This window comes from Candida parapsilosis, contig 005807, assembly GCF_000182765.1.
Source record: "Candida parapsilosis strain CDC317 annotated contig 005807".
NCBI classification, from domain to species: domain Eukaryota; kingdom Fungi; phylum Ascomycota; class Pichiomycetes; order Serinales; family Debaryomycetaceae; genus Lodderomyces; species Lodderomyces parapsilosis.
The window spans coordinates 1,652,143-1,671,636 of record NW_023503280.1 but is presented as its reverse complement, the minus strand read 5'-3'; the positions used below and the strand labels follow the sequence as shown (position 1 = coordinate 1,671,636).

The window sequence follows — 19,494 nt, the reverse complement described above, 5'->3', positions numbered from 1 at the left end:
TCAAGACAAGGTGTATTTTAACTATACAGTAAATATGTTTTTTCCTTACAATTTCGCCATTTTCAACTTTGCGCCCACAATTAAACTTTGCTCAATTTCGTACAACTTATGAATGGCATTGGCGAAAAACTTTTGCGCAACGGGTCTCTTCAACTTGAATGTTGGTGTAACAACATTCCTTTCCACTGTCAATGGGTTAATCTCGATATGAATGTTGTGCAACAATTCAAACCCATTCAATTGACCGCGCACATTATCATTTAAGATTTGTAAGAGTTTGGTTTTAACTTCAACTTTGTTCATATGAGCCAACATCTCCTCTTCGCTCATGTCGATCTTGTTGATTCCAAATTCACTGTTGAGGAATTTCAATCCCTGTTCGTAATCGATACCAGCAATACCTACCAAGTATGACTTCAATGAGTTACCGTGAACGTAAAGTTGATTGATAATAGGATTGGCAGACAAGTAACGGTTTTCAATCTTTTCCGGGGAGACGTATTCACCTTGAGCTAATTTGAAAAAGTTCTTTACACGATCAGTGATCGCCAACCTTCCTCTTTCATCGATGTGACCAATATCTCCAGTATGGAACCAACCATGCTCATTGATACACTTGTCAGTTTCTTCTTGATTGTAGTAATATCCTTTAAACATTTGCGGTCCTCGCAACATCACCTCACCTTCCAATTTACTGACATCGTATCCCATATCTCTCACCCCACGTAACCTTAATTCAGCGGTTGGTGAAATAGATCCGGAAGTACCTGGGGTGGCATCGTACTCAGTGGTTGATGTAACACCACCACCTGATTCCGTCAAACCGTATATTTGGCGAGCCCCAATGTTCAAACTAGCTTTAAGATAGGCCAATGTCGACGCAGCAAGAGGTGCTGAGGCACTTTGCACCCACTTCAACCTGTTGTAACCAATGGATTTACGCAAATTGTAGTACGGGGCGTACGAGTCAAACTTAGAATCATAAGCCTCAGGTCCGTCTCTTTTTGCCTGTTCGGCAAGCTTGTACTCGATGATACGATTAACATTAGCCTGCTCACCTGGACTCAATGACTTGACTTTCTCCTTGATCAAACCTTCCAATCTGGTCAATAATCGAGGAACAATGGACATGTAGGTAGGTTGCAAGATCTTCAAGTCTTCAATCATATTGACAAAATTGTTGACACCGGATTGTCCCACGGTAGTTTGAGGGAAACCCAATGCGTAACCACCAGACATTGCATATGCACTTGTTTGTCTTTCGTATATATGGGTCAATGGTAAGAAAATATAGGCTATGTTTCCTCGTTTTGCTTGTGGCTCGATACATGCCAAAAAGGAAATGTAGGAGGAGGCCATTCTGTGAGGAATCATGGCACCTTTCGGTTTTGAGCCAGTGGTTCCCGAAGTGAACGAAATGGTGAAAAGAGTATCTGGACGTGGCGGCAACTCTTGAATCGGATTGGATTTGCCCAAACTTTCAATCGCTTGCAAATCAGTGATTTCAACCTTTAACTCTTCAGCTAAATTGATCAAGTCTTTGTCCAAGAATTCAATTGGATCCATCAAAACAATCGAAATAAGTGACTTCGTTTCCTTGGCAAAATTTTGTTTCAACTCAAGTACAGCCCTTACTTTGTCAATAGTGCAAACAACAATGGGACTTTCAGTTGTATTCAAAATGTATTGGGAAACATCTGGCCCTAAAGTATCATACAAGGCTGTATTAGTAATGGAGAAAGCAGAACATGCCAAATCAGTCAAGACCCACTCTGCCCTATTAACGGCAAAAATTGACACAATGAATGAACAACTTTTTTCAATAATGTGGTCCTTGTTATCGAGAAGATAGTTGGGGACACCATAAGTTTGCCAATCTTTTAAATGGTTAGCAACCTTCCGATGCGCTTCCAATTCCAAATCGAGATACTTATTGGCATTGAGTGATCTAATGATCCCAGCACCAATATTATTCTTCTTTGCGTGAACTTCTTTGTAAGAAAAATACTCAAATCGATTAGCCAGCTTCTTTTTCACGTAGTCATAAGGTCTTGCTCCCAAGCAGGGGCGGTTGGCATAACGTTTTGCAGCATGATTGAATAATTTGGCATGAGTATTCAAATCTGGGTGTATGGAGTCAATTAACGACTGAGGGTGAGCTTTGTTTCTAAAAGTTTCTGAATAGTTGGCACTGTTGTATCTATTTGAATCTGGCCCTAAAGAAATCGAATAGTTGACATCGTCACCAAATGGTACTCTTGAAAATGCTTCATCAGCGGTACAATCTGACGATGAATACAAACTTGACATTGTTGGCTATGAACGGGGTGAGAGGAGGTCTATGATTCACAAGTTGCTAAAAGAAGGTGGACAGTTCCTATTTATACCGATGAAATGCCGTTAAATTTCATTACATTTCATTACTAAATATAATATATGAATATTTTTCAAACATTGAGACTCACGATATCGTCAGATCTGCAAACTATGGAGTGCACAAAATTGGTACTTGCATGATTTTGATTGGGGTAAACTATTATTATTATGTATTATGTGATGGGGAATAATCTATCTAAAGAAAAACAGAGAAAAAATAAAAGTGGGGTTTCGCAGAAATAAAGATTTTACGACACACGGACTTTTAAAATAATGAGGTTTTCCACGGTAATGTACAAAGCAACTAGACGTCCTGCAGTGCATCATGTTGGTCTAAAAGTGGGTCGAAAGGAGCTGGTGCAGAATATACATAGTACAGGGAAAGTAAGTGGAGGTATTTAGTAGCTTCGTTTCTCTTTTTTTTTTTTTCTGGGTATTGTTGGACTCACTAAACACCGTGTAGTCGGATAGAGGTCGTCTTGACCCAACTAAACTGTGGAGATTGTAAGATAAAAGGTTTCAACTTGGAATTGTTTGCACTCCGATGGCTCCACTTTGCAATAGAGCCGAGGCGGAGGTTCACAGTGACATCGAATTACTACGATGCATATAACTATCGGTGAATTTTCGAAACACCGTTGACAGGTTTTATCTTTGTACTCTTACCGGCTAACGTAAACACTACAACCCGGATGGATAATCGAAATCTGTATTAAAATTCATACACTTCTAAAAGTACCCATCGCCTACAATTTGGCAATTCCCATCTTTACCTCAGAAAACAAGCTTTGTTCAACTTCATACAACTTGTGAATGGCCTTGGCAAAAAACTTTTGAGCAATTGGCCTCCTCAACTTGAATGTTGGTGTAACCACATCCCGATCCACCGTTAATGGATTCACTTCAATATGAATATTGTGTAGCAACTCAAACCCGTTTAGTTGATTACGAACATTATCATTCAACTTTGTCAACAACTTTGTCTTGACTTCAATCTTGTTCAAATGGTTCAACAATTCCTCTTCACTCATGCCAATCTTGTTGATTCCAAATTCACTGTTGAGGAATTTCAATCCCTGTTCGTAATCAATACCGGCAATTCCAACTAAATACGATTTCAAGGAGTTTCCGTGGACGTATAATTGATTGATGATTGTATTTGATGACAAATAACGATTTTCAATCTTTTCTGGAGATATATACTCTCCTTGAGCCATTTTGAAGAAGTTCTTTACTCGATCAATGATTGTGATTCTTCCATTCTCATCAACTGTGGCAATGTCTCCTGAATGAAACCAACCATGCTCGTTGATACACTTGTCAGTTTCTTCTTGATTGTAGTAATATCCTTTAAACATTTGTTGTCCTCGCAACATCACCTCTCCTTGCAATTTGGCAATATCGTATCCCATATCTCTGACACTGCGTAATCTGTACTCGGCTGTTGGCGCAATAGATCCACAAGTTCCTGCTTGTGCGTCATATGCACCAGTACAAGTAATAGCAGCTCCAGATTCCGTCAATCCATACATTTGACGCACACCCATATTCAAGCTTGCTTTGAGGTAAGATAAAGTAGTTGCCGCGACTGGTGCTGAAGCTGTCTGGACCCATCTCAATCTATCATACCCAATAAACTTTCGCAAGTTCTCATAAGGCGGATACGAGTCGAAAGTGGCATCATAGGCTGCAGACCCATCAAACTTGGCTTGCTCGCGAAGCTTATACTGGATAATTTGATTCACTTTATGTTGTTCATCCGAGCTAAGCTCTCTAACTTTCTCTTTAATTAAACTCTCCAATCTTGTCAATAATCTTGGAACAATAGACATGTATGTTGGTTTCAACACCCGCAAGTCATCAACCATGATTGAAAATGTATTGAGGCCAGTTTGTCCAACAGTTGTTTGAGGGAAGCCCAATGCGTATCCACCAGAGAATGCAAAAGCGCTGGTTTCCCTTTCCAATAAATGTGTCAAGGGGAGAAAAATGTAAGCAATATCGCCCAATTTTGCCTGTGGTTCATAACAGGCTATGAATGTAATATAAGATGAGGCACTTCTGTGTGGAATCATAGCCCCCTTTGGCTTGGAACCAGTGGTTCCTGATGTAAAAGATATGGTAAAGATAGCATCTGGAGTAGGTGGTAATTCTTCAAGAGGATTTGCTTCTCCTAAAGATTCAATGGCTTGTAAATCAGTGACTTCAACTTTCAATTCTTTGGCCAAATCCATCAAATCGGGGTCAAGATACTTTATGGGATCGATAATAACAATTGAAATCAACGCTTTTGTCTCACCTGGGTAATTCTTTTTCAAATCGAGGAGTGGTTTCACTTTGTCAACGGTGCAAACAACAATAGGACTTTCTGTTAAGTTCAAAATATATTGTGAGACATCTGGTCCTAATGTGTCGTATAAAGCTGTGTTTGTGATTGAGTATGCCGAACAAGCCAAGTCAGTCAATAACCATTCCATTCTGTTGACAGCGAAAATAGACAATATAAAGGAGCAGCTTCTTTCTATTATGTGATCTTTATTGTCACGGAGGTAGTTGGGAACGCCATAAGTTTTCCAATCTTTTAAATGGTTGGCAACTTTCCGATGCGATTTCAATTCCAAGTTAAGATATTGGTTATCATTAAGTGACTTGATGATTCCAGCACCAATATGTTTCTTCTTTGTGTTGGTTTCAGCATAAGTGATGTACTCATAATGGTTAGCCAGCTTTTTGTGCACGTAGTCGTAGGGTCTGGCTCCCAAACATGGACGACCGGCATAAACTTTGGCAGCATGATTGAATAACTTTGCATGGGTGTTCAAGTCAGGGTGAATTGAATCAATCAACTTTTCTGAATATGCTTTATTTCTGTAGGTTTGGGAATAATTGGCACTGTTGTACTTGTTGGACTCTGGTCCTAATGGGATTGATTTACTGACTTCTTCCCCAAAGGGCAATTTCGAGAAAGCAATATCAGCCGAACAATCTGTTGATGAGAATAAGCTAGACGACATCGGTAAAAGTGAAGAGCAGTGTCACACCCTGCAACTGTCAAAATATCGACAGCGCTCGTTATTTATATACTTTTAGGAATGAACAAAAGCTACCCCCTCAAAAGTGATCTCTAAATCGGTGCCAACTCCGTAAAGGCTCGATGTCACAAAACCGAAACTGGGGTATTTTATTTTTGGAACTCGGGGTAAAACTTTTGCGCCTCAAATAAAAAGGGGGGGGGGTCGAAATGTGATAGGCATAAGCGACGCTGAATAAGAAGCCTAACTCTTTTAAAATCAATGAGGAATTACATCATAAATAGAACCTTTTCAAACGGTAGACTTTTGGTAGATGAGATGTAGTTGGAACAACGACAAATAATCACAGACAAGTGATAAGAAAGCAATGGTGGTTGATGCTGTAAGGCAATAGTAAATGACTTAATTCTTCAACCCCCTCTCATATGTAATCATTCGACTACATTAAACTTTCGTATTCACTATAGTTTTGATTGAGCGATGATTGCCGTTGCTTTCCGAATAATCTCCACGTTTGTTTTAACCTTTCATGATTATAATCTTTTTGTTGATTTCATATTCCCCGCCTTCTTGCAATATCATTTCTTGTTTTTCGAATTCTCCACCACATTAATTGTTACATAATATATTATATAATCAAAAGTGAATGTAATACGTAATATGTTTATCACGTGATAAAGGCTGGTTGCTTGCCATTTTTGTTGCAAACCCACTTGAAAATCCAATTATTGGTCGTAGATTGAGGTGTTTCAACAGTGTATGTATTACTTGCAACTGCTGCTTCTTTAAGGAATCTTGGTAACTAAGTGGGAAGATTCTAAGGTTAATTATAGCTATAGTAGACATATATATTCACAACAAATCCATCCACTTGATTAGCTCGTAATTCTTGTCCCTTCACACAACCAGTCACTTCCGACGCTTCCTCAATTCCACAGATTTGTTTCCCCTTAACAACAACACATTCAGATCACTTCCTATACGCTGGCGTATCCAAGATGAACGAAATGGCATTGGAATTTCCTATCCCCCTTCATCTTCATATCTTTTTCGTATGCTGCAAATTGATCTTGCTCATCGTTTTGGTTAAGAATGTTTGTTAGGTTGATGAAGATACCCTCGAATCCACAGCCGGTCTTGGATTCAATACACTGTACTCAAACACACTAGTTCGTGTATAGCGAGTCTTAATATACTCGTTGCACTGATGTTAAGTTCTCAGCAATATGCTCCCGCCCTCCTCTCATGTCTTTCGTTTCCTCTCCAAGCATTTATTCACATGTTGGGCAAACCTTCCTCCTGCTATTTTACGTCCACAATTCTCGCAACTGAAATAACGTGACGTCTCATTGGCTTTCAATTTGGTTTTATCTTGTCCAAAGATGTCTTTATTAATGTCTTTCAGTTGATTAAAATTGGCTAGTAGCTGGTCCACTTGGGGATCTGCAACTGTAGTACTCTCTATTATCATGTAATCGCTATAGGTGTTGACAATTTGTTGTTTGATGAGTTTGGAAATCATGTCATTGAATAATGACTCGGTCTGAAAACAGTTAGTTATAGTTTACAAAAGTTTCATAGAGGGCAATTTTATTCAACATACTAGTGTGCCAACTGTCACAGGTGCCTCGGTCATGGTGCAACTTATAGATATATATATGTATATATGTTTGTGTGTGTACACGATGACGAAATCTATTCCAAGTCGCGATTTTCGTTGGATCAACAAGTTGCGGCTTTCCAATGCAGAGTTTTGGTCATCACTTTACCACAGAAATATAGGACACTCTATTGATTTCCAATTGTCAAAATAGTTATAGATGTTCTGGGTGAGAATACTTGGTGTTTCGTGGTCACCACAGTAAAGACATGTGTATCTGGCTACATCAGATTGTATATATATATATATATGATTGGATGAAAGGATTGCTTTCCACAATCACATACGTATGGTTTCTAAATTACAGTTCACCTGAGTCACAATCCACGCAAACCTTTCTATCACCAAACTTCCAACCCTTAGAAACATGCCTCTTCGCTCATCAAATCCGCATTAAGTTGCGACACAAAAGCATTTTCCCATCGCGTAAAATAATAACAAGAGCTTTGAACCCTACTTCTCCGCCACTCATGATGGATATCGACGAGGATGAACCACCAACTGCAACATCATATACCCAACCCAACAGCCATCATGATATGGAAGACGAGGTACAGGACTGGAAACTATTGGGTACCCGTACCACATCATCATCATCATCATCAGCTATTCCTAAACGTGGTGAAAAGGAATTTGAGCCTGATGGAACTTCAGTGCAAAACCAATCATTAAAGGAATCCCAACAGGCAATGTTTGATGCATTGTCGAATACTCGTGGTCATCATGTCAAACACAAGTTAGCGGGAGTTTGGGTGCCCAAATTGAACCAATGTGTTGTTTTACATATACGAGGCAATTTCTTTAGAGATATGGGTGTCGCTCGTGGGCTGATAATGTATTTGAACCAGTATGAAACTGTGTACTTGGTAGAAAGGGGCAGTTTGATTGCATATTTGTCTAGTGAAGAATTTGAAGATTGGTTGGATAACGGGAGTGAGATTGAATTTGATATCGGATCGAAGCTATGGGCATTGGATTTGGAATATTTGTATTGTCTTGTTAAGGTGGATATCCCGCAGTATCAAGTTTATTCGTACTTGAAACGATTGGGGTATATATTACAAGCTCCAAAGTTGCAGCTGACAATTGATAAGGGAAAAGTTTACAATTCTACCTTGAATGTTTCATTTTGGTTGTTGCCTCGAAAATGGGGCATCCTTGCGTATCCTGCATTGCATACTAGTCATTTCAAAACAAAGACGTATTTCAATTACACCAACATCTACAAAGCAATTACGCTAAACACTGAAGAAATTGTAACCGATCCCCCGACGAAGCCATTGCACATCACCTACAATGTTTGGAGACCAACACCATCATTTGCAAAGAAATCGCCACCTCATCCGGATTTCCAATTAGTAGTTTTTGATATCAAGGATCCGTCTTACCTAACTCTATCTCAACTACAACATCTACAACTGCAGCTTTGTCAAAGCGAGTCTGATTTAGTGATCAAACCGACACCCAAAAAGAAACCACCACGCGTGGAGTCAAAACGACAAATCCGAGCCAAACAACAAGCAGAACGACAATCAAAACTAGATAAATCAATTCAATTGCGGAATGAATATTGGAAACGACGCGATTCCCTGTTCAAACAAGGCCATTCACCAGTTATTCTTGCAATTGTTAATCAAGGAGTGATAAACTTTGTTAATTTATCATCGGGTGATTTCAACTGTGAATTCAACAAAGAGGCATTGGATGAGATCTATCCGGGAAAACCACATTCAATTATATACCAGGGTTAATAATATATATACACTTATTTTTTAGCATCCTGTCAACTTATTCTTGGGGAATTTATAGCCACCATCTTCAAACGTTGTGAGATTCATATCTTGATAAATGTTCAAATGTTGTTGGATGTAGTCATAAGTGGGGAAATCTGGTGGATCACATCCCATATTCACCTCGTCTTCTGGCTGATACACTCGTACATAATCGACTCTCATTTTACTAGGAAAAACCAAGCTTGGCCAATCGATATATGCCCACGAGTTGGATAGACCTAAATTCATAATGATGCTAATGGGTTCTTTTGGAATCTGTCTCCACCCAACATTTCCATTAGGATGTAGTGACGTTGACTTCATTGTAAATGTAGCATCATCACCAACAAACCAAGTGATGTATCCAGTTGCATCATCATTTAGATACTCATAACCAAACTTTTGAAATCTACCCGAATCTTGACCAAATTGATACCAAGTTGTATTCAACATGGTAACTCCAGACACCGCCTGTTGAAAAGGACCACCAGCATACGTATTCATCAATGTTACTGATGAATTATAAATCTCAATGAAATCGTAGTCAGGCATGTACCAGATATCATAGGGAGCAATTTGTAATGATTGAGAAACACGACCAATTATACCATGGATTTCACCTTCCAACGCATCAATTTCAGGTGCTCCCCTTCCAACACCGGGATTGGGGTGTGACTCGCCAGGACATGTGCATTTGTTCAATCGTTGTCCAGGAAGGTATGAGATACCATCAGGAGAAGACTGGTTTGGTGTGATTCCTGCATCACAAGTATCGTATGTATATGGCCACACACCTTCTGTTGTCGCCAAATAACCTGGCCGTCCTAGATTCCCCATCGACCACAACCCAGGCCATAGCCCAGAAATGTTTCCATAACCAGGTAACAGGGCTGAAAACTCCAATTTACCCTGGGTGTAGCACATTTTGTTCCAAGATTGAACCATTCCCGAACGATAAAATAATTCATGATTCTTGAATGCATCCATAGTTAATTCTAAAGTTCCATTGGCGGTGGTTGCCGCGTCTGGGTCATACCATTCGAGATCTTGAGTCGCAGCATAGTGGAAATCAGGTGCTGTAAAGAATTGATCATCACCATCGTAAAAAGTTCTTCCTTCGGCATTGAATTCGTCTGAAAATACCAATTTCCAAGTTCGACCATCTTGGCCCACATTAGTTAAAGCTTCTGCTGGGGTGTCTGGGTCAACGAGATCTTGACGTATAGCACTCAACATTGGATACTCATAATGCGTCAATACTTCAAAAACTTGAGGACGAACTTTTGGATTGGAGTTTGTAAATGTCAATACTGGCAATATGATAAACACACCGATTGCCGCCAACACCATTACTATTAAAGCAAGAGCCCCATTGAATGATCGTCTATCCATATGTTTCAAATCGTAAATGAATCGATTACGATTATAATCAGCATCCAATACTGGATCAGGATTGTGCAAATAATCATCTGGTTCTTTTTCATCAATACTTAGTGGGAACTGACTAGCTGGGTACCCACCAAAAGGGGAGAAATCATTATCATACGATGGCGACGAGATTGAATTGTTCATGTCATCATCATAAAGTAAGCTCGAGCTCGATAATTGTGTTGAAGTGGCATATTGCTTTGGATATCGATCATAAGCCGGGATTGTGGTTGGTGTAGTTGAAAGAAGTTCCAGGGTTGGTCTTGTTCGAGGAGGTGGTGGTGTAGTGCCTCTTCCATTTAGCAGTGGCTGAAATGATCGAGCTCGAGGAAGCATAGGCGATTGTGAGTATAGTGATTGTGAATCACTTGAATCAGGGTAACCCCGATGTACATATTGATTGTAGGTGAGTACATTTTGAGAGCTATTATTGTATTGATTCTGCTCCTGCGCTTGATACTCGTCAAACCCGTTATTATCATTATCGCTCCTCCCTCGTTGAAAATGAAACGAATCTGAGTCAGTCAGATGTGGTGGTGAGTAATCATAATGGTACAGTTGTTGCTGTTGCTGTTGTTCTTCTGGTTCAAATGGATTTACTGGTGATTGTGAGCCTTCATGCAACCTCTGATATTCAAATTCCCCTTCATTATCATTGATCAAGTTAATTGAAGGACTAGGTCGAGTCAAGTCACGCCTCATGATAAAGGTGATCTATTGGAAAGAAAGCACTGCTTCTAAGAAACGCGTACAAGCACCTTTTGAAAACCCCCATTTTCCAGAATCATGCCTTTTTCCCAAAATTATATATAAGATTTGCCTGTTCCAAAGTTCTTGCTTGCAGAATAGTGCATTTCTGGGATTTACAGTTTAAAGTTCTTGGTATACCAAATAAAAATTTCTTGGGTTGCAAAAAGTTTTTTTTTCTTGAAGGCTCTATTATTAAATAGATCTTGGGTGTACCAAGAGTTGTAATCGCATGGATCGAAATGAAGCAGCAACCTAGGTTTTCAGTAGCTTTGTAGACTGAGTTTGGTGAAAGCTGGTTGTTGTGGGCGATAGTAGGATCAAAGATGGGGCAAGATCATGCAGCTCGTAAAGCTTCTCCTTGTATGTGAATGGTGAGCAGATGTGGTTGGCGTTCAGCATCACTAGAAAGGTACATTAAGGTGTGTAAGTAGAAAAAGTGGACTTCTGTTCTGTGGTTGCAAGCTGGTTGCTATAATTGAGTTCAGTGGTAATGGTTGACACTCATTACAATTACTTTAGTATTTGTGTACTTGTATCGAGCACCGCCTTTCCCAATTGAGACCGCTTATGTAATAGATTGCGTAATAATAATTCTTTGAAAACGGAAAGAAGTAATCCAAATCGAGTCAAATGTAAAAGCAACTAAGATCGTAATGATGCTGGATCAAAATAAGCTTCTTCCACTTGTGTAACTTAGCTTTATTGATGTGGCTTTTACCTCTCATTCTCTAAAACGCGTCTAAGCTTAGGACAACTCAATGCCTTCTTTGTCTTTTTACCTGCTTCACGTCATTGTATCCTTGACAGAAATGGTTGGTGTTTTACTCCAGGCAGTGAGAAGGAAAACAATGGAGCATAAACTTCGCCCCCCTTTTTTGGAAGTTCAATGCCAAACAAACACAAACAAAAGAAGTGTTGTTTTGCAAAGACGAACAATAGTGCTGTGGGGCCACTTGCGTAAAGAGAGAGAGAAAAAGTGACAACTTTTGAGCAAATGATGCGGATCTCAGATGATATCCTTCGATATAGCGTAATCTACGATGTTTCTAGCAGACGACCTATTACGTGGGAGCACAACAGAAGATACATGATTTCTTGTTGTTTGCTTCCACAAATCAGTTGAAATTTCAGGCACACAATAAACAATAAAGAGAGAGTCTGCAAATTTTGTATCCCTTTTACTCGCGTATTTCTTACATGATCTACAACCTGAAGCATTTAGTGGTTCCCAACGTATTTGTTGAGATATGTAAATTTAGCTCGTTAGCTGGTCTGATCTGTTAGACATACAGCTCAGTTGATTAGATCAATTCACACGCACACACACCACTACCATCATGTCTCCTCCTCTCTACACTTGAGTTTAGGTCGTGTGCCAATGGCCAAGACACGAAAAAATAAAACATTCAAAATCTCATCAGAAAAAGAAAAAGAAAAAAAGAAATTCTAGTTTTTTTAATAACATTACACAAATTTGTGTGCATATATACACAAGAAAAAAAATAAATCAGATTTATTTTGTAATGAGATACACTACCTTTGAGTAAGAGACTAAGCCCTTTTGGTAGAATCTGACAACAACAGCAAAAAAAAAGAAAAAGAGAAAGGAGATTAGACAGAAGATCAGTGTCACACCAAGCAAACCACATACCTTTCTTCTTCAACATCACACAGACAACCGAAACCCACACACTCGTTTACAAAACACCAGGAGAGATCTACAAACCAAGAAATACAAGGAAAACCCCTTTACCCTATCGATCAAGAAAATCTATAGTACACCTAAGAAGTTTAAAGTAATATTTTATTTTTGTCTTGGTTATTTTTCTTACATTTTGACGTTATTATAAAGGGATCTACTACTACTGCTACGTTACAATGGCAGCCGATAGAAACCTAACATCCAACGGTCCTCCTAATTTCAGCATAAGCACTCCTGATTATGACAATGTATCACAAGATGAGGTAAATAGGAACCCATTTGCTGATGATGAAGCAGACCTTTCATCACATTCTACTGGCTCACCAAATCACGGATACGACGGCTTTCAGCATCCACAACTGCAAAGACTAGCAAATGCCAATGGACTAGAGTATGGTAATGCTTTCCTGTCGCATGGAGGCTACTACACTAATGGTGGTAGTTCCAATCTACTTATGAATGAATCTTCATCAGATGAATCTAGAGCTTTTAACAGAGACTATGATCGATTAAATCCTTCAAGCCCTGCCGAGTTTGATAGGTATCCATCAATGGCAGGATCAAGAGTTGTATCATCAGCTTCACTAGCAACACAAATGTATCAAGAAAAGGACAAGAGTGGTGCTACAAATAATTATCACATCTCCCAATCGTCATCATCAAACTCAATAAATGATTTAGACTCACAAGCTTCAAGCCCTTATCCCAATGATTTTTCCCCTTTTGGTGGGTATCCTGCCACATCTTTCCCTTTGAGCATTGAAGATAAAGAACCAGACGATTACTTGCATAACCCGGACCCAGTTGTTGATGCAGAATACGAAAAGAATCGATTTCTTTACGATCTAAAGCATATAGATAAACGATCACTTGGTGGATTATTAGGATTGATTGCATTGGCAATTATTGCCCTTGTTGTGTTTGTTTTATTGCCGGTATTGACATACTCAGGAGCAACACAACACTACCGTCCAGAGTCGTATGAAATTTTGACCCATTATGAGTATCCAATGTTGAGTGCTATACGTCAAGACTTGGTTGATCCAGATACCCCAGGAGAAGCATTAACATTGGAATCGAAAAGTGGTGACAAATGGAAGTTGGTATTTTCTGATGAGTTTAATGCTGAAGGAAGAACATTTTACGACGACGATGATCAATTCTTTGTTGCTCCTGATATTCATTATGACGCCACCAAAGATCTTGAATGGTACGATCCTGATGCTGTCACCACTGCTAATGGTACATTAGTCTTGCGAATGGATGCTTTTAAAAATCACGACTTGTTTTATCGTTCTGGAATGGTTCAATCATGGAACAAAATGTGTTTTACGCAGGGAAGAATTGAAGTGTCGGCCAGATTACCAAACTATGGTACTGTTTCTGGTTTGTGGCCTGGTTTATGGACAATGGGTAACCTTGGTCGTCCAGGGTACTTGGGCTCTACTGAGGGGGTCTGGCCATACTCTTATGACTCGTGTGATGCGGGAATTACCCCAAACCAGTCTTCTCCTGATGGTATCTCATACCTTCCTGGACAACGATTGAACAAATGCACATGTCCTGGCGAGTCACACCCCAATCGTGGAGTTGGAAGGGGAGCACCTGAAATTGATATCATTGAAGGTGAAATCATGACCACTACCGACCCAAACAAACAAAATAACGGTGTAGCTTCACAATCACTTCAATTAGCACCAATGGATATTTGGTACATGCCAGACTACGATTTTATTGAAATTTACAACAAGTCAGTAACCACAATGAATACTTATGCTGGTGGGCCCTTCCAACAAGCATTTTCTGCCACTACAACATTAAATATCACTTGGTATGAGCGTGGAGAAGGGTTGGAACACCAGTATCAACGGTTCGGGTTTGAGTATCTCAACGATGATAGTGATGGTTACTTGAGATGGTATGTGGGAAGAGATCCCACGCTTACAGTTTATTCTACAGCATTGCATCCAAATGGAAATATAGGTTGGAGACCCTTGTCCAAAGAACCCATGTCAATGATTCTCAATCTTGGTATTTCAAATAACTGGGCTTATATCGATTGGAACTCAATCCATTTTCCGGTATCGTTCCACATTGATTACGTTAGAATATACCAACCAGAAGATCAAATTAATGTTGGTTGTGATCCAGAAGATTACCCCACTTATGATTATATTCAACAACATTTGAATCTTTACTCAAATCCAAATATCACTTCATTTGAAGATGGTGGGTATAGTTTCCCCAAAAACAGTTTGTTACACGAATGTTAGAATATTCAGATATTTTTTCATATATTATTTAAAACGGTTATAGTGTATATTAGAAAAGGTTATAGAAATGGAATTTTGATTGAAGAAAATCGAAAAAAGTTGATGATACGAAACAAACTAATACTTTAGAATAAGGTTTGAAAAGGTGGTATCTTGCCATTATGCAAAATTTAGCTACAAAAATCTCTTGCAAATAAGGCATTGCAAAGAAATTATCTATTATCACTTTTACAATTTTGACTCAACTCATTCCAGCTCCGCTTATTGTACGGAGGTCAGATTCTTTGCAATCAACTCTGACAAACAGAAAGTTTTGATTGATTAACATGGTACACAGCCGACGAGTACAAAGCTATTTTTTTTTTCTACTCATACTCCTCGGTTCGCATAGAGTTGATCCGCTGTGGCTGTTACACAAGACTAGAAATTATATAAAAATTTCAATTACACAAAATAGAAGAAAAAGAAAAATAAAAAAACTGAGGTTCATAGGGACTGATTCCCTTTTTCGGGCAATTACAAACGTGTTGCAAAGGTGAATAGGAAACACACAAAGAGAGACAGCCACACTCAGCAACAGTTCAAATTGAGTTCATTCTCCAGGGCAACATTGGTTTGGAGAATGAACCAGATGCATTTCGTGGTAACTACATAATTGTAAACACGAGTTGAAGGTGGATTACCCGTCGTAATTTGGATACTGTCACCAGTAAGATGGGCCAACGAAAACACAAATATTCAAACCGGAGAATTACAGTGGAACTTACAAGACCCTATACCTATTTCTCGCCAATTGGGACATACTCATTGATCACATGTTAGTCTCTCGCCCTTACTAACCACGAGAGTGGAGAGCCTCGTGCGACAGCGAGAGAGACCTAACACCAAGGATACACCAAACCACGGTGTTACGTTGTCACTCGTTGCAATATCCTGATTCCCTTCACCTCCTCGTGGAGGTTATTCCCATACTTTATAAATTTCTTTTGGCATTACAACTAAGTATTGTGTAACTTTTTGATTGAACAAAGCCAAAGACGTTGAAATTGTGGCTCATCGTGCCAACTCCCCCCATCACGTCATGAAATGAATTTGCTTGAGAATGTTTGATTGATTTATGACCATTTCACCATTCATTACTACTTCTCCAAACAACTTGACATTGTTTTTTCCAAACCATGACTAGTAAATCAATCGCCATTATCGGAGCTGGCCCTGCTGGATTAGCTTCCCTTTACGAGTTTTTACATACCAATAAAGATGGATCATCAACTTTAACTGATGCATCCAAGACCTACAAAGATGTTCCCAAACCTAAAGAGCCCGCCTTTACTAAGATTATCGCGTTTGAGCAAAAAGATAAAGCTGGAGGCATCTGGGCACCAAGTGAAACCGCTGATTTCAACTTTCCACCTCAAGAAATTGCCGAGTACCATAACCCAGCCAAGATCAGACCAACTAACCAAGCACCACAAGGTATTGAAACCGCCACATTAGAAAATTCTGTTGCTGTTGAGCATAATGAATTGATCAATGAATTGGAGTGGAGTAGATCAGGTGTGTTTCCATTCTTGTTCACAAATATTCCCACCAGGTTCACTAGATACAGCTATTTGCCAAATGAAGAGGAATATCTTAACAAAGAAAGGAAAATCTATCCATTTTTGACTCAACAGGAATTGAGCCAACGCTTTTCGACATTCATTGAAGAGGAAGGACTTAATGAATACATTAGAACCTCATCAACAGTTGAATCGGTTGAGAAAGCTAATGGCAAGTGGCTCATCACCATTAGAAAGAAACAGGGAAACAAGAGCCACTGGTATACGGAATCGTTTGACTTTGTTGTGGTTGCAAACGGGCACTACACCGTCCCTTACATCCCTCACATTGATGGTTTGGTTGAGTATCATGCAAAGTTTCCCACCAGTTTGATACACGCAAAAAGCTTTCGTAACTTGGAAGAGTTCAAGGATAAACAAGTATTGGTTGTTGGCGGTAGCATTTCAACCACAAACATTCTTCAATACGTCATTCCCATTGCAAAGAGTGTGACAAATTCGAAAAGGGGACCCCACGGGGTGTTTCCTTGGATTAATGATGCATTGGTCTCTAAAGGTATTGAACCAAAAGGACCAATCCATCACTTTGATGCTGAGAAAGACGAGGTTCATTTTGCAGACGGATCAGTTGGCAAATACGACAAGATCATATTCTCAACTGGATATCACTACCATTTCCCTTTTTTGAGAAATGAGTTGAAACTTATCAACCCTGGAAACTTGTCACGTGTTGGTGGTTTGTTTCTCAATACGTTTGATCAACAAGACTCCACTTTGGGAGCCGTTGGGATCACTGTTTCTCAATTGAACTTTCACACTATTGAAGCTAGTGCTGCTGCTTTGGCTGGCGTTTGGTCAGGTGCCAAAAATTTGCCATCATTGGAGGAGCAACAAGAGTGGGAAAAGAAACTGGTTGCTGAACGAGGAGACTCCTTACTTTTCCACTACTATAATCATCACCAAGCTAAAGAGTATGTTGATGCTCTTGCCCCTTATTTTCCTACAGAAAGATACAACCCTCTTGAAGTCGATGGTGCGTTGGTGGGAGAAGTTGATGAAGGTTTCGACTATTTGGAGAAATTGTTTTATGGATTGAAAGATGGCAAGATTAGGATTGAAGAAACTAACCCATCTTACAAGGCAATCTCCAATGAGAAGGGACCTGCTGGTGTTGTGGTTAGTGTTGAAAAAGCTGAATTGGTTTCAGTTTAGTAAAAGAAGCTAGATTTGGCGCCAGAAACAGTGACCATGCAGTTTCTTGTTTGTGATTCTGGGCTTGTTCCCCAACTTTTTATTTAGCTAGTTTTATACTTTGATTTAATTTGAGTTTGAATTTGAGAGATTGATATTCCAGTTTAGCTTTATGTAAAAAAGGGTTGTCACGTGCAACGTAGAATGGGATTGAAAGACAAAAGTGTTTTGTGGTTAAACTCTCCTCCCCACACATCTTAAACCGCCCCTTGTATCCACCCACTCCTCCTTCCTCCATGACCGAACCCACCATAGATTTCCATATACAAACGCATCAACCTCAATTCAACATACCTATCCAACTAATTAAGAAGAATTTCAAACTGATTCAAAAACTTATTGAAAAGCAAAAAAAACAAACTGGTGACGAAATAGCCAAGATCAAGAAGAATGTCAACTTGCCAAAAAAGATTCAACTTGAAATGATACGGAAGCTGATTAGCAGCTTTGAAACGTTTCAGAAAAAACTACAGACTTTGATAAAAAAGGATGAAGAGTATAGATCACGCTTGGTTGCACGATTGGAGAATATACTGCAGTTGAGCAAGTATACAGATGCCCAAGACATGCTCAATTTTCACAATCCAAATTTGATCAACTGGTATCGAAATGAGACCAATTTGCTCATTGTTGATTATCTAATCAAGTCCAACACCCATGAAGAGAATCTTGGTAATAAATTGCTTGAATCGTTGGCTAAAACTAATCCCAAGATCAGCAAACTTATCGACCATGATTTGTATCTCGATTACAATAAAGTCTACCTATCAATTACAAAGGCTCATGATTTATCGTTGATTATCCACTGGTTTAATGACAACAAGTCCTCACTCAAAAAGATTCATTCCAACCTAGAATTTGAAATCAATTATTGCAAGTACCTAACCTTGATTGAGAGTGGTGATGTTAATGAAGCAATAAAGTTTTCACAGGATAATTTGTCAAGTTACGGCAACAAGGAAAACTATTCCGTTGAAGAAATGGGAAATTACAAGCACAATCTGGAACGATTGAAAGGATTGGGTGGATTATTGGTCTATCGATCAATGGACAACTCATTCCCCAATATGTTATTTTCAAACAAGTTGATGTTTCAATCACAACCGTATCGCGAATATGAAAAGCTACTTTCCAATGAACGGTGGGAAAACCTTGGACGCTGTTTTATTGACAATTTCATAAAGCTTTTTGGGATAACGACAAACTATCCATTATTTGTTTATTTGTCAGCTGGGTTATCCGGCTTGAAAACAAAGTCATGTTATCACAACACTGAAAATACAGTATTCAAAGAGGCTACACCATTGGAGACGACTCCGGTACTCCCCACTCTTATAACACCAGCAAATTTTACTTCATATACGGCTCCCGTAACTCCATTGACGGTACGAAAATACAGAGGTCCCGATTACTACTACAGACTCCTCCACAAAGTCAACAACTGCCCCGTTTGCTCACCAGAAATGTTTCAACTAAGTAGGAATCTTCCGTTTGCGCAATTAATCACCAGCATCTTCAATAACCCCTTCCGTTTGCCTAATGGGAACATTTACCAATTTGATAAGCTATTGTCTCTGGGAGAGTTACTACCAGAGCGGAGCACTTTATTACGTCAAGGACAGGTCAAAGATCCATTAACCCACGAGGTATTCTTTATAGATAACTGTATACGAGTGTTTCCTGCTTGA

At 39.3% G+C, this 19,494-nt stretch overlaps 8 protein-coding genes across 8 annotated transcripts; 4 read left to right on the top strand and 4 right to left on the bottom strand. All coding sequences in view use genetic code 12, as the record gives it.

Moving 5' to 3' along the window:
* Positions 1–45: 45 nt before the first annotated feature.
* CPAR2_807240 (uncharacterized protein) lies at positions 46–2,310 on the bottom strand (the record flags this gene model as incomplete). Its single annotated transcript, XM_036808629.1, has 1 exon — positions 46–2,310. The coding sequence occupies one exon, from the start codon at positions 2,308–2,310 to the stop codon at positions 46–48; it is 2,265 nt and encodes a 754-aa protein (XP_036665347.1).
* Positions 2,311–3,122: 812 nt separating this feature from the next.
* Positions 3,123–5,390, bottom strand: CPAR2_807230 (uncharacterized protein; the record flags this gene model as incomplete). The annotated part of the gene is made up of 1 exon (XM_036808628.1): positions 3,123–5,390. The coding sequence occupies one exon, from the start codon at positions 5,388–5,390 to the stop codon at positions 3,123–3,125; it is 2,268 nt and encodes a 755-aa protein (XP_036665346.1).
* Positions 5,391–6,651: 1,261 nt separating this feature from the next.
* Positions 6,652–7,044, bottom strand: CPAR2_807220 (SAGA histone acetyltransferase complex subunit; the record flags this gene model as incomplete). The annotated part of the gene is made up of 2 exons (XM_036808627.1): positions 6,652–6,951; positions 7,012–7,044. 2 exons carry the CDS (start codon positions 7,042–7,044, stop codon positions 6,652–6,654), a joined length of 333 nt encoding a protein of 110 aa, XP_036665345.1.
* A 497-nt stretch (positions 7,045–7,541) lies between these two features.
* Positions 7,542–8,819, top strand: CPAR2_807210 (tRNA splicing endonuclease subunit; the record flags this gene model as incomplete). Its single annotated transcript, XM_036808626.1, has 1 exon — positions 7,542–8,819. One exon carries the CDS (start codon positions 7,542–7,544, stop codon positions 8,817–8,819), a length of 1,278 nt encoding a protein of 425 aa, XP_036665344.1.
* A 21-nt stretch (positions 8,820–8,840) lies between these two features.
* On the bottom strand, positions 8,841–10,970 carry CPAR2_807200 (SKN1/KRE6 family beta-glucan synthesis-associated protein; the record flags this gene model as incomplete). Its single annotated transcript, XM_036808625.1, has 1 exon — positions 8,841–10,970. The coding sequence occupies one exon, from the start codon at positions 10,968–10,970 to the stop codon at positions 8,841–8,843; it is 2,130 nt and encodes a 709-aa protein (XP_036665343.1).
* A 1,926-nt stretch (positions 10,971–12,896) lies between these two features.
* Positions 12,897–14,993, top strand: KRE6 (beta-glucan synthesis-associated protein; the record flags this gene model as incomplete). The annotated part of the gene is made up of 1 exon (XM_036808624.1): positions 12,897–14,993. The coding sequence occupies one exon, from the start codon at positions 12,897–12,899 to the stop codon at positions 14,991–14,993; it is 2,097 nt and encodes a 698-aa protein (XP_036665342.1).
* Positions 14,994–16,171: 1,178 nt separating this feature from the next.
* On the top strand, positions 16,172–17,767 carry CPAR2_807180 (uncharacterized protein; the record flags this gene model as incomplete). Its single annotated transcript, XM_036808622.1, has 1 exon — positions 16,172–17,767. One exon carries the CDS (start codon positions 16,172–16,174, stop codon positions 17,765–17,767), a length of 1,596 nt encoding a protein of 531 aa, XP_036665341.1.
* Positions 17,768–18,042: 275 nt separating this feature from the next.
* CPAR2_807170 (glucose-induced degradation complex subunit) lies at positions 18,043–19,494 on the top strand (the record flags this gene model as incomplete). Its single annotated transcript, XM_036808621.1, has 1 exon — positions 18,043–19,494. One exon carries the CDS (start codon positions 18,043–18,045, stop codon positions 19,492–19,494), a length of 1,452 nt encoding a protein of 483 aa, XP_036665340.1.